This window comes from Notothenia rossii (genome assembly GCF_949606895.1).
Source record: "Notothenia rossii genome assembly, chromosome: 6".
NCBI classification, from domain to species: Eukaryota; Metazoa; Chordata; class Actinopteri; order Perciformes; family Nototheniidae; genus Notothenia; species Notothenia rossii.
In genome coordinates, this window is record NC_136909.1 from 12549671 (window position 1) to 12563690 (window position 14020).

The window sequence follows — 14020 nt, forward strand, 5'->3', positions numbered from 1 at the left end:
GGAGAGGGTCCGAGTCCGACCCTTGTCAATTAACTACAGGGGTCCCTCAGGGCTCTGTTCTTGGTCCCCTCCTCTTCTCCTTGTACACAAACTCGCTCGGGTCTGTCATTAGCCCGCATGGTTTTTTCATACCACTGCTACGCTGACGACACCCAACTAATTCTGTCCTTACCCCGCTCAGAGACCCAGGTCGTTGCACGCATCTCTGCTTGTCTAGTCAGTGGATGTCTGCTCATCACCTCAAGCTCAACCTTGACAAGACTGAACTGCTTTTCCTTCCGGGAAAAGATTGTCCCACTCTTGACCTAACAATTAACATCGGCCCCTCTGTTGTTTCCCCGACTCAGACTGCAAGGAATCTGGGTGTGACCCTAGATAACAAACTGTCCTTCACTGCAAACATTGCTGCTACAACCCGCTGCTGCAGATACACGCTTTACAACATCAGGAGGATACGTCCCCAGCTGACCCAGAAAGCGACGCAGGTTCTGGTCCAGGCTCTCATCATCTCACGCCTAGACTACTGCAACTCCCTCCTGGCTGGTCTACCTGCATGTGCCATCCGACCTCTGCAGCTCATCCAGAATGCAGCGGCTCGTCTGGTCTTCAACCTTTCCAACATTTTCCCACACCACTCCGCTCCTCCGCTCCCTTCACTGGCTTCCGGTAGCTGCTAGAATCCACTTCAAGACAATGGTACTTGCGTACCATGCTGCGAATGGATCTGGCCCTTCCTACATCCAGGACATGGTTAAACCGTACACCCCAGCACGTGCACTTCGCTCTGCATCGGCCAAACAGCTCGCTGCACCCGCACTGCGAGGGGGACCCAAGTTCCCATCAGCAAAAACACGTGGGTTTGCTTCCTGGCTCCAAAATGGTGGAATGAGCTCCCCATTGAAATCAGGACAGCAGATAGCTTGCACATCTTCTTCAGACTGAAAACTCATCTCTTTCGACTCCACTTTGAGCGATAGAATTACTAAAAAAGAACTGCTAACAAAGCACTTATATACTAACAAAGGACTGGCTTATCTAAAGCCAGAGTAGCACTTGAAATGTTTGGCTCTATGAAACCTGATGTACTTATATGATTCTGTTTTCTTCAAGTTTGTCTCTTCCTGGTCGAATGTACTTATTGTAAGTCGCTTTGGATAAAAGCGTCAGCTAAATGCAATGTAATGTAATGAATGATGGAGCAGACTGTGACAAAATAAAGTTAACATTGAAAAATAAAACATTTCAGGCTTCTCACCTATCTTACTGTACAATATTAATGAACAAATCTACAATATAATGTCAGACATGGAAAACATCATGAACATCTGTGACTACTTTAATCTGTAATTGAAAATATATTTAACATCTTAACTAAGAATATAACAATTTAAAACTATGGACAGGCGATTATTAATCATTACTTCAGTTAACCAAAATCTTTAGCAAAGCTTTCTTCTGGATTTGTTTTGTACAAAATACAGCTTTCATTTCGCCGATGTCAAATCACTGGCTGGGCTAGATTTTCCCCCACATGCCGTTTGTAAGCGCAGTACTTCTACTGTGGTAGTAGTTCAAACTACAAGCCTTACCTCCCCAAATCCTGGTACCTCTGGTAAAAGTTACACAAACTCACCTATAGCCTCTTTAGTTTGGGAGGATACACAATACCACGGGGTATTTCTTTTGGGTATTCGTGCAGCAGTCATTTCGAGGCACTGCGTGTGAAACCATCTTCCACAAGTTTCACAATGAATCTACATGGGGATAAATACAACAAAGATATTAAGAAAATGTAAAGTGAAGGACACTTGTAAAGCAGGCATATTCATTTATAATTTATAGAGATTATACTTTTGTTTGTTATATATAAATACTTGTTGTTATTCAGGTTTATCTGTACTGTGCTAAAAAAATTACAAATTATAAGAAAAACAAAAGGAAACCTGTAATGCATAAAAATATACAAAATGTCATTACTTTTATGTTATTCCTGAAATCTAACTCCAGATGATCTATATATTATCTACTTTTCAGATTATCTTCTGGAGTTTCAACACAATTCATCATTTAGTCTCACCCAAACAGCACCAACAGCAGTTGTGGGCAGGTCCTCAATTCCACAGAAGGAACAGAAGTCATCCTTTGAAACTGAAAAAATAACCGGTGTATTACTGTTCAATTTACAGGAACCCATCCATATATTCATTTCATATTTTTGGCTAATACCTGATCCTTTGAGAATTTCTTCTGCCAGTCTCTTCGTAGATGTTGAAGACATTGTTTTGATGACTTGATGTGAAACGTCTGTGGAATTTTCCGAAATTCCTTCACTGCCAACTTGGCCATCTGGACAGATGGTAAAATAACATGACGTTATGACATGTTTTTGAATTTCCCTTTAAAATAAAATGCTTTATTATTAATGAACACAACATATTGTATTAAATCACCTGCATGACAAAGGCACTTTAAGTTACTTTTTATTACTTATTTTTGTTGTAGTGTCTCACGGGTGTTCACAATGTATTTCTGTGTTGTTTAATTTGTATAGGGGCACGTTAAAGAGAGTACTGACTGGAGAAATGTTTTCTTTCTGTCGCTGTTTCGTCAGGTATGTTGTGTTACTTTTTACGTTATGCCCTTTTGATACTGATCTCTGTGGGAGAGGGGCACGTTAAAGAGAGTACTGACTGGAGAAATGTTTTCTTTCTGTCGCTGTTTCGTCAGGAGTGAAAATAAATGTACATCCTGAATGAAGCTACACGTCTGGGTCGTCGTCTTTCTACACAACACAACGCAGAGTCAGACACAGCCGGTTACATAGATGAAGAACATGAAGACATTAAAACTAAAAGAAGCATTTTTAAATCAATCCTGAGGCAAAGATGCATTTACAAAATGGGGCTGCATGAGATACACATTTTAGTGTTAACTCTGTCACAGTATATGATTTAGTTGTATGCATTTGAATAAATGTAATCATACATCTTCAAAGTAATAGTTGATTAACTCGAAATGTGCAAACCTTGAGCAAAGCATACATGCTGTAAAAACAGCTACAGTATTACTACACCAGTAGCTGTACACTCACCAAAAACTTCCAGTGCACATTTCTTATATTCACAAATCCAATGGCTCCATCGGAAAATCATTGAAGATGATGCCATGTTTATTGAAGATTTTACATTATAAATATTCCCCAAAATTATTCAAAAGCACATTCTTCCAAACTCTCTGCTGTAGTATGACCAACAGGAGACTATTGATGTGTGTAGTGAGTTTGGTAGAAATATACTGTATAATAGTGACGTTATTGAAGATTATACCATATTTATTGAAGATTTTACACAATAAATATTCACCAAAATTCTTCCAAACCATATTCTTCCAAACTCTCTGCTGTACTCCAACCACCAGGAGACTATTGATGTGTGTAGTGAGTTTGGTAAAAAATATACTATATAATAGTGACGTTATTGAAGATTATACCATATTTATTGAAGATTTTACACAATAAATATTCACCAAAATTATTCCAAACCATAATCTTCCAAACTCTCTGCTGTAGTATGACCAACAGGAGACTATTGATGTGTGTAGTGAGTTTGGTAGTAATATACTGTATAATAGTAACATTATTGAATATTATTGAATATTATTGTATTCTCTTTTTTCGGAGTTGCACTTTGCAGACGGTCCCTGAGCACTTGTTTCTTCTCCGGCTGCGGAAAGAGACCAATTTAATGTGTCCAGCTCGGAGGAAGGCGCATATTGGCTTTTTTTTTATCAACATGTGATTGTAGTTCGTTGTCAACCTTACCACGGTACATAGGAGACGTAATTTGTGTCTGAATAATGTTTTGTTCATGAGTTATTGATCCGTGAAATCCGAATCTGCCAATATCGTTCTAACTTTACTGAACTCTGCCCCGCTCTGATGCTGCACCTCATCCGTCAGGCTCTCATCATGAGCTTCAGTGTGTTAGTTAACGCACAATCCGAGGACTCTAAACTCACCGAGAGAGCTTATGTTGTTTTGCAGAAGCAGGATTTAGGTGAGAGTAAGCATCAAACTGTGAAACTGATGTAAGGCCTACCGGGCAGTGAGTACAGTGGTGTTTACATACTGGCTCTGTTGTGGCGTGTGTGCACTTTATAGTCGTGTTTTTGTCTCTATACTAGATTGACAACTTCTTATAATGAAGCAGGACACTTGATACCAGTGAAACCAGTAAATACTTCACCTTACGGCCTGGTTATCTGTTGTTATTGTCGGTTATTGTGTTCTTGTCCTCAGTCACGTGTGGGAGTGTCCTCGCAGTGCTGCTGGTGCTGATGATCATCATGGCTGTCTGTGTCTACAAACCGATCTCTCGCCGGTGAAACTAGCCCCGGAACCTGGAGGAGATAAAGACCGCGAGACAGACTGTGCTCTCGGTGCACCGAGCAGCTGAGCCCCGGTGCCTCGACACCACCTCCCCGGGACAGGAGCTGACCTGAGGGGGAAGCCGAGCTCTGCAGCCACCGCTACCAGGAGACCCCCAGTGTGCACAATTATATCATTACTGGGGTTTCATTCGTCATGAAATCTAAATCACGTTATTTTAGAGTAACTGCAGGGGTGTAAAGTAACTAAGTACATTTACTCAAGTACTGAACTTAAGTACAATGTTGAGGTATTTGTACTTTACTTCAATTTATTTGCTACTTTGTACTTCTACCCCACTACAATACAGAGGTTAATTGTGTAAATGTACTCCACTGCATTTATTTAATACCTTCAATTACTTTGCAGATTTGGATTAATGACACTTAAATAAGACTTTAGTTACACCCGGAGTAAATTCACAAGTTTACTTTGTATTAGTATACAAAGTAATTCAAACTAGCTGCACCTTTACCAGCTTTGATAAAACTTCAATATTTATAATCAAAACACATATATTATTCTGACATTGGATAATGAGTACTTGAAAAAGTATATTTTGATGCTAATACTTTTTCTACGTTTTCTTAAGTAAGATTTTGAATGCAGGACTTTTACTTGTAACAGACTATTCCTAAACTCTGGTACTTTTACTTAAGAACAAGATCTGAGTACTACTCCCATCTCTGAGTTACTGTTTGTTTGGATGCCTCATCAATCACATTTGCCTAATTTGATATGCTGAATATTCTTTATTTAATTTGAAGGACAGAGAAAAATTGGATTGAGATATTTGGCGACTTCAATTTCCAATAATCTAGGCTGTTTCACACTGTATATTATATGCATCACATGTCATTTATTCTAATGTATAAATGTTGATAGATTTTAAATAACATACTGTCAGTAAAACTAGAGAACTTCAACTTCAACCATTCATACCATTTAAGTGGGACTATAATGTGAGATGTTGATATTGCCTACATTTTTGCAGAAAATTAATTGTTTTAATTGTTTAATTTTTAATTAATTGTTTTAATTGTGTGACACGTAAAAATAAAAATTCTTGTTTGATTTTGTGATAAAGGATCTCTACAATTTAGATACCAACAGAGAAACATATTGATCGAAAAAAACACATAATGAAATTAGATCGAGGCAAACATTTAGAAATATTGTCTTCTAAACTTGCTCGCAATAATAAAAATATCATCACTGACGATTTTTATTATTGTGATTCTTCCTACATAGTAGATTTGTATCCTGTAAACAGTATGTGCTTGATGCTGAGTTTATTTAAACTCAACATGAAATCTACTGTATGTACATACCTCTACCTAGTGCATTCAGTGTATATATATATATATATCCATATGATGGAAAAATATAAGGTTGTGATGTCAGCAGCAAACACATAATCAAACACATGAACAAGGTCAATTTAATCCTTATGGAAATAAAGTGCTTTTTATTTTAGAAACATTTTTAAATCGAGATAATGTCTTAACATTTTAAACATATTAAAAAAAGAAATTGCAGCTGAAACGGTGCATTACAAAGACCTGCAGTAAATGAACAAAAGCTAGCCTTTTTAAAGTCGACTGTTCAGCAGTTTGGAAACTTGCTTGTTACATAAGTCGTTTTTCAGCTGCAGCCCCTGAACGTGAGATGCAGCTTCACAGAGAGAGCGCTGATAAGTGGTTGGCTGTCAGTGGAAACAACTATAGTGGTTAATGCATGTTACTCAGCATCACCCTGGTACAACGGAAACCTCTTAATCTTGTTTTTAAAAAAAGGTACAAAAAAGGAAATATAACTGTTCAAAAGTTTAGTCTAAGTGGCACCAAATACTTTTTCACCACCTCTTTCCCCCACCAAGCGTTGTCAGAACAAAGCAGTCCCTTGGCACATGCTGAAGAAACGTATCCTGCACATGGTGGGCATCTCAAGCGTCCGTGCTGTCTCTTCTTTTGCTCAGAGGTCAAGAGTTGTTCGTGGCTACAAAAGGCTAGCCTTGAGGAATCGGAATAATCTCTGCAGCATTGGTTGAGTGACTGCTTTTTAACTGCATGACGGCTATTGAGGTTTTAAACTGAGGTGCTTGAAGCTGCTCAGTGAGTTAACAAAAATATTTCCATTCTCACCATGAAATCTGAGAACAAAGTCAATAAAAACCAGGCCGGGAAAGTTAAACCCCCATCCTTTTTGCAGCTAAGATGTTACATTACCATGCAGCTGATTTGACGTTTCTTATAGAAACATGTGTCTGTTCAGCCATCTGCAGAGTGTGAATTAACAGAATACAAGAAAATGCATTTACTTATAAGCCTCAATGAACCCAACCTCTATGTTTCTAATGATATGGCAGATATGCATGAACTTTTTGATTTCGCACCAAAGACAGATTTACCAAGCGGCAACTTCCAATAGATGTACAAACTAACTCCAGAGTAAAGGGAAAATGTGTAAAACTGGAACCCTGAGATTTCCGTTCTTCAGTGAGCTCACGGTCCTCTTCAAAGTGACTCTGTAGGAAGGCTTCACAGCGAGGACACTCAAATCTGTCCCGGAGTAGACGCTTTTCTACTGATTTCATTCTAGCCATTTAGAAACCAGGGACTGAGGCAACATGTACCATCTAAATGTACACAGAGCTCTGGATCTCAGTGCCAGCACAACATGAAGACAACTTAGGAAGTCACTTTGTTCACTGGACCTTAATTACACTGATTTGACCCCTTGTTACTCTGATTTAGATAGAAAATAAATAATTAGAAGAACCAAACCCAAAATGATCTGAAAGAGTCCATGAATTAACCTTGAGGATGGAGATGCAATATGCTGAGATAGAAATATATAAAAGATTATGTTCTTACCAAAAATACCTTTTGGAAAATATTAGATAGCGAGAGTCTGACATTGCCTGTGCAAGAACGATCAGCTACAGAAAGGAACCTGCACTTGCATAGATGACTACAGTGGTTAGGGAGGAATTCTGAGGTGTGGTAGTTGCTTCAGGATCTGGAAAAGTTGTGTTGTTATTATTATTATTATTATTATTATTATTATTATTCCCTCTTTTTTCCTTTTACTTTTCAGTAAGTGATAGCTGCAAGATCATGGCCAGCTCCTCTTCCTCCTGCTTCCTGAGCCGCTCCTCTTCCTCCTGGGCCCGTGCAGAGAGCTCCATGGCCAGGCGGAGCTCTGAGTCAGCGCTGGAGGCTGAGGGCGAGCTGACGGGGCTCGGGGTGTCTCCAAACTCCACTAGCACCCCCTCTGGGATACTCCTAGAACAGCAGGAGAAAGCCAGATCCAGATATGTTATGTGGCTTTTACTGGGAAATAGAAGAGGTGGATATGTGTCGTCTAAATCCCTGTATGACAAACAACTACCAAGCACTGTTCCTTTTACCACATGTAATTAAGTCATTGCAATGTTACCCTGTGTTCCTACCTGTCACTCTGGCTACTGGGCATGACGTCAGTAAATTCTGCATCAGCATCCTCCGAGTTTCCATCCTTCAAAGACACACACATCATGATCATTAAAAGGATGCAAGTAGAACATAGGGAACATGGTAAGACAGATCTGGGTTTTCTAGGTTTTGGCCAGAGAGTCGAGTGAAGACTGTTCTGACCTCGCCAGGGACCATGCGAGACTCCAGGAGACTCTGATGGATGGCGTACTGCAACAGCTCCTCGTCGTTGTTGGACACGGGTGCGTGTCGAGTTCCTCCTCTGCGGTGGTAGGTGGCGGGAACGTCAAACACTGAAGGACACACCTGAAAGGGAGGCATTGCTGCACAGATACAAACAAAAAGAAAAGCAGTTTAGGAATCCTAGACGTGAGATTATTTAAAAAAACACGTTCACATTAAATAGTTTAACCTTCTAGATTCCTACCTGCAGCTTCTTCCTCTTCTCCTGAGGATGTTGGCGTGGCTGCTGGTGTAGCGATGGCCTCCTCTTCAGTACTGCATTTATTGACGTTACCAAATGTAATCCTGGCATTCAGAACATGAAACAAGGGAATCTCTGCAGCAGAGGAAGACGCAACAAATCACGTTAGAACAGACTTAAGAGAGGGAAAGAGACTACAAACAAGAGCTTTGGTTGAAAAGGAAAAATAAGTCTAATTTCTTTGACTGGCCATCTTAACCTCGAAGAAACAGGTTGTGTAGATATCACACTGCATAAAGACTTGGCTGGGAATGTTGGGTTTTGAAAGCAATTTTTTATAACACACAGAAAATGAGTACAATAACAAATGAAATGCTTCCTGTCAGAAACTGATGGCCAAATGGTGAGTTACTTTAAATGTTGCTGCCTTTAGTAATGGTGAGTTAGATTTGAGTTACTTAGATAATTCCTCAAGAACTTATCATGGTCTCCACTTAGACATTTAGACTTACTATGTACTTCATCTGGATGTCACATACCTATTTTAACAGGAAATCCAGGAGGAAAATTCAGGGTGACGAAGTCTCGCAGACGTGCAAAATGGGAACTGGTCCGAGCCATTAGGTCGATAATGGGGGTCACCTGCTCCACCAGGGACAGGGGATGTTCCTCGCTCATCCATAATGTACCTTTGAACCTACGTGGGACCAAAAATAAAGCAAAATGAATGTGCTGAATGTTGAATGTGCACACAACTTGAGACTTGAGACAAATACTGTAATCAACTATGATGTTTGTTGCCATGAGGCAGTGTTTCTTACTTCTGCGTTCGAATGCTCAGCTCAATGGGTCGGCCGATGTCTCTGTTCCCAAGGTCAAAGTCAGGGTCAAAGTATTCCTCTGGAGTGATGGCAGTGGGATTGGTGGCAGTTGCATACTCAAGCGTCAGGTCCTATAAAGTGAAGCATTCGTATTTTATCAGCGAACCGGTGGGAGAACACATCACCTTTATGTAATTACTGAACACACGGCTTACCCCTTGTGCACTTATGTGCTGCTCCACAGTCCCAAGCAGAGACTCCAATATGTTCCTTTCACCTTCAAACAGAAAACGATGACTTTAGTACTCTCCTTCACGCTCCGTAGATGCGGCTTTGTTATTCTTGTGGACAAAAGTCTAACTTTAACATCTTAATATAGAAGCATATTTTCCACCTACTTTTTATCCTGGCCTTCTCCTCGTCTGTGAGATGCTCCGTCCTTGTCCGGATTACCACGTTTACATTGTTCACACTGAAAACCTGAGAAAACAACCAGAAAATAAAGTAATACATCAAAAATGGGCTACACAGTTTAAAGCGGCATTAATCTTTAGTTAGAATGAAAATAAAAAGTATAAAACTTCTGTGAACCTTTGAATCAAATCCATTGACCATTTCAGTTTTGTCAGCTCTCCAGCCCCACATTCCAGATTTGTTCCTGCAAAAGCAAAAGCATTACTACAGGTCAAACACACCATCCTTCAGTTAGGAGGAATAACTTCCACGAAAAAGAGAATGCAAATAAAGATTTGGGAATTTGAAGTAGCCTGTTAATGGATTCAAATGTGGCATTTAAAAAGGTGTTTGCACCAATCTGTGATAGTTCTCTTATCTTAGTCTTTAGGTGTGTTGCATTGTTAAGTTTGGTTTTAAATGAGATATGTTCCTCCTAGCCTCAATAAACTACTATCAGCTTCAATAAGAAAGAAGTTATCTTATCAGCAATGTTCAAAGGTCAACATGTGGAGCAGTTTAAGCACAGCTGTAGTTATTACCCAAATCTCTTAAAAAGGGGCTGCAACGGATCTGATACAGACTGATCCAGATTTGAACACTTCTGTGACGTCACAGAAGTGGCGCTACGGCTATTGGGCCAACTCCACCAATCAGGAGGAGACAGCCACGGACATTGCCGTTCGAAAGCGCTGGAGACGCTGTAGTACATATTTCAGGCCTGTAGATGGTGCTGTTCTCACAGAATCCGAGCATGAAAGACAGTGTTAAATTGAGCGAAATGAGGAATGGATAAAATGCATGATCTGTTTGGTATTTTGAAAAATAAAACGTATAAATATACCTTAGATATATAGGTATGGCCCTACAATATATTATTCAAATATAGCATGATAGGTCCACTTTAAGTTCAGGGTTCACTAATGCCCAACTTACACCTCTGTTTAAGGTCAATTGTCCACTTCAAGAAAGGCCTATTATTCGTAACTAACATTATTTTCTCACATTCATAATATATATTTGTTGAAGTTGTTATTTTGTAGGGTTACCTCACTTGTGTTAGTGAAGTCAGACAAGACACCACAAATTCATGTCAGATAAGATTTGATCAGATAAGTGTGAATGATGCGTATCAGACAGTTAGATGCAAGCTCGATACTGGAAAGTCAAATGGTAACACTGCTTGCACAGTAACAACACACATGACACGGTAACTCTTATGAAAAACTGTCAGTGTGGAGTTTGTTCTTGGCTGATCAAAGGAAGTATGATCTATGCATGTTATGAGAAAAAGGACAACAGAAAAAGATGTGACTCTTGCCTCTCAAAAGCCATTTCCTTGGTGTCCAAGTAGGTGTTGACAATAGGAGTGGTCAGCCTTTTGGCAACTTCCTGTTCAGCTGGCTGCATTGACTCTAGTGTGACTTCCTCGATTTCTTGAGATATGTTGAAGCGTTCAGTGTCCACAACCTCATCGTCATGGTTCACCTCCATCAGCTCTGCATATGAATCTGTAAAGATACATTCAGGGGAAAGTGATATCACTGAAATAGCACAAATCATAAGAACTCTTCTCTTAGTGCAGGCGATTTAAAGCACAAACCATCTCCTCTGAAGATGTAGCTCCTGCGCCCTCTGATCCAAGTCATGTTTTCAAAGCCCAGAAGAGTGGCATCCACTCGCAGGCTGGCGCCACTTTTCCAAATGCGACAAACATCACTTGGACAAACCCGGGACAGAAGAGGGACTGTGAAGCAACAGCAAATGAATGTCTCACACATGAAAAACGTTATCAATCATTAATAAACCAAAACAAATGCTACCATGACAAATGCGCAGATATGTGGTATTTCCTGTATGACCTGATATAACCTCTGCACAGGCAAAGATTATGGAGAGATACTTTCCTCTCTTGAATAGTTGATTGATGATAACTAGCATGTACTGCAGGAAAATACTACTCTGTACACACAGTATACACTTTACTTTAATGATATAATATAGCCACACATAGACATAAAATAACTTACTCCAACTGTTGAACTCCCACTTCATTTCCATATAGAAGTCTGGAGACTGTAGATGAAAATAAAGACAGTGAAATTAATGAATGCAGTGGGAAATGTTTCCAGGAACACTTATGAGAGAAAGCTGACAAGAGAACTGTAAAAATGAAGTAAGACCTCTCTGATCTTTGCCAGCAGCTCAGGCACTCCTCCCAGAGCAGTGGAGGCTTTGAGGTAGTCTCTGCGTTGCAGCACTAACTGAACCATCTCTGGGTCTCCGGTGCTGACTGCCTCCTGCAGAGCTACACAGAGAGACAGACAATTATAAACAAACCACTAAACCTTTTAAGATAACAGCATCTGTTCCCTGGGAGCAACACATACCCATTAGAAAACCTCAGCCACAATTACAGTAATAGCAAGGGAAGTTGAAACTGTTTCAATGCAGTTAGAGGAGTGGATATGGATTTGTACAAGAAACCCCATTAACAGCAGATGCTTTGTAGGTTAATGTGATGAGGGCTTGAAGTGATCAAACAAGTCGTAAATCCCCCAAAAAGCATTTCTGCAAGACAAGTGAACGAAACACGCATGGCCTCACATCACTCTTTCATGCTACACTCTTACTGTATGATCTATTATGCTGCCAGTTTAGTTGTGGGACTAACCTGTCCAATTCATGCTGTTTTCTTTAGTCACTTCAGCACCATGTCTCAGAAGGACTCTCACTGACTCCAGGTGCCCCAGCGACACAGCCAGGTGGAGAGGGGTCCGACCTCTGGGATCAACAGCCTCCCTGTCATTCTGAGAAAAATCAAAAAGAGACCAACATATTAGCTTTTTCTATATCCATATTTGTGTAATAAACTCTAAACCTGGTTCAACAATCCAGCAGCATTAACCATGCTGGTATTAAAAGTTATACGGATTGGATCACAATAATGATATTCCACCAATATAAAATACTAAACCGAGAGGAGATCATTTTATATTAAAACATATAAAATAAATTATTTTTATTAAAATATGAATACCTAGGGGTAACTTTATATATTAGATGTTTGACAAGAATGAAGCTGAGAAGGTGGCAATATATAATACACAACAACAAAGCTATATGTTATCATATCTAACGTTAACACAAAATATTAATTATGTAAGAAACTGAGTACAGTAAAATATAACAAAATAGGACAAATACTATATTCAAAGTTGAGAACTGTGCAGATTTAAATAAGAGATAGTGTGGAGCAGAAATTTGCAATATGTTCAAAGGGTTGTTAAGGATTTACACTTGTAATACTGTACATTTTAAAGTAATAAATAGAACAATATACAACCCGGGAAACAGGCTTTTTAATGTGTAAGATAAGATAAGATGGAGCTTTATTGATACCCAATAGCGATAGGGAAATTATGGTGCCATAGCAACAACAGAACAAGACAGAAACACAGATAATACGAATAAAATAAATAAATAAGAATAAACATGTAATAATAGTATGAATATAAATAATAGACATGACATTAGTTAAAGTCTAAACAGGTCTAGTACATACAGATAGGTTAAATGTATATACATCTAAATGTCTGTAGTGGAATATATATATATATATATATTTGAAAGTAAACTTTGTTGATCTGTAAATAGAAATGTCATCATAGACATTTCAAGCGCTATCTGTGTGGCACATTAGAGCATCTGTCAACACGACTGGCCTACTTTGACTGAAAGGCTACGGATGTGTCACAGCTAACTCCTGGCCTTTTCTAGCTAGCATGCATTTGTGTTAAGCTTTTAAACATACTCCGTGTTTTAACCAACCTGTGGTAAAGTAATGTGTTCCTCCAGTGTCCTGTAGTCATTCTCCCACACCGCTGAGTGCAAGGGGAACCTCTCTCGGATCTCTTCGTTAGCCGTGGACATCTTTCTCTTTATGGAGCCGCTCAGTGAAACGCTAGCCCGCTTCTAACAATCACAGCCATGGGAAAACCGCGATAGCTACACGCTAGTCATGCCAACAAGTACAATTAATATGATCCATGCCCTCAATATTTGACGTCGAAATATCTAAACCGGTGTCCAACTTTTCACCAAGCCTTCCCCTAAAATAAAACTTTTGAACAAGGAAGTGCCAGGAGCTGTTCCCAATAATGACAGGGGTGTCCTACAAAGAAATAGACTCACAAGCTAAACAATACAATCCAATTAAGGCCGCTGTCCTTACCCTTAACAATGTAAATTAATGCATATGTAATAGCAATTATTTCTTTGGTAAACACACGAGAGAAACAAGGTTTGTAAATAAAACCATCGCCTTGAGGAAAAAAAGAAAAATAGTCAGGCCCACTCGGACGAAACCATTAAGGGTCTCTGAATGGGGGATACAATAGGACTAACTAAACGTAATAAT

At 39.4% G+C, this 14020-nt stretch overlaps 1 protein-coding gene across 1 annotated transcript; it reads right to left on the bottom strand.

The window, feature by feature from the left end:
* Window positions 1–5862: 5862 nt before the first annotated feature.
* Window positions 5863–13965, bottom strand: ankrd13a (ankyrin repeat domain 13A). Its single transcript, XM_079686231.1, has 15 exons — window positions 13432–13965; window positions 12275–12410; window positions 11784–11908; window positions 11631–11676; window positions 11204–11347; window positions 10922–11111; window positions 9739–9805; window positions 9546–9627; window positions 9363–9424; window positions 9148–9278; window positions 8866–9023; window positions 8330–8461; window positions 8065–8225; window positions 7881–7945; window positions 5863–7713 (listed from the first exon to the last, which is right to left on the bottom strand). Exons 1-15 carry the CDS (start codon window positions 13531–13533, stop codon window positions 7515–7517), a joined length of 1800 nt encoding a protein of 599 aa, XP_079542357.1. The 5' UTR covers window positions 13534–13965; the 3' UTR covers window positions 5863–7514.
* Between the last annotated feature and the right edge of the window lie 55 nt (window positions 13966–14020).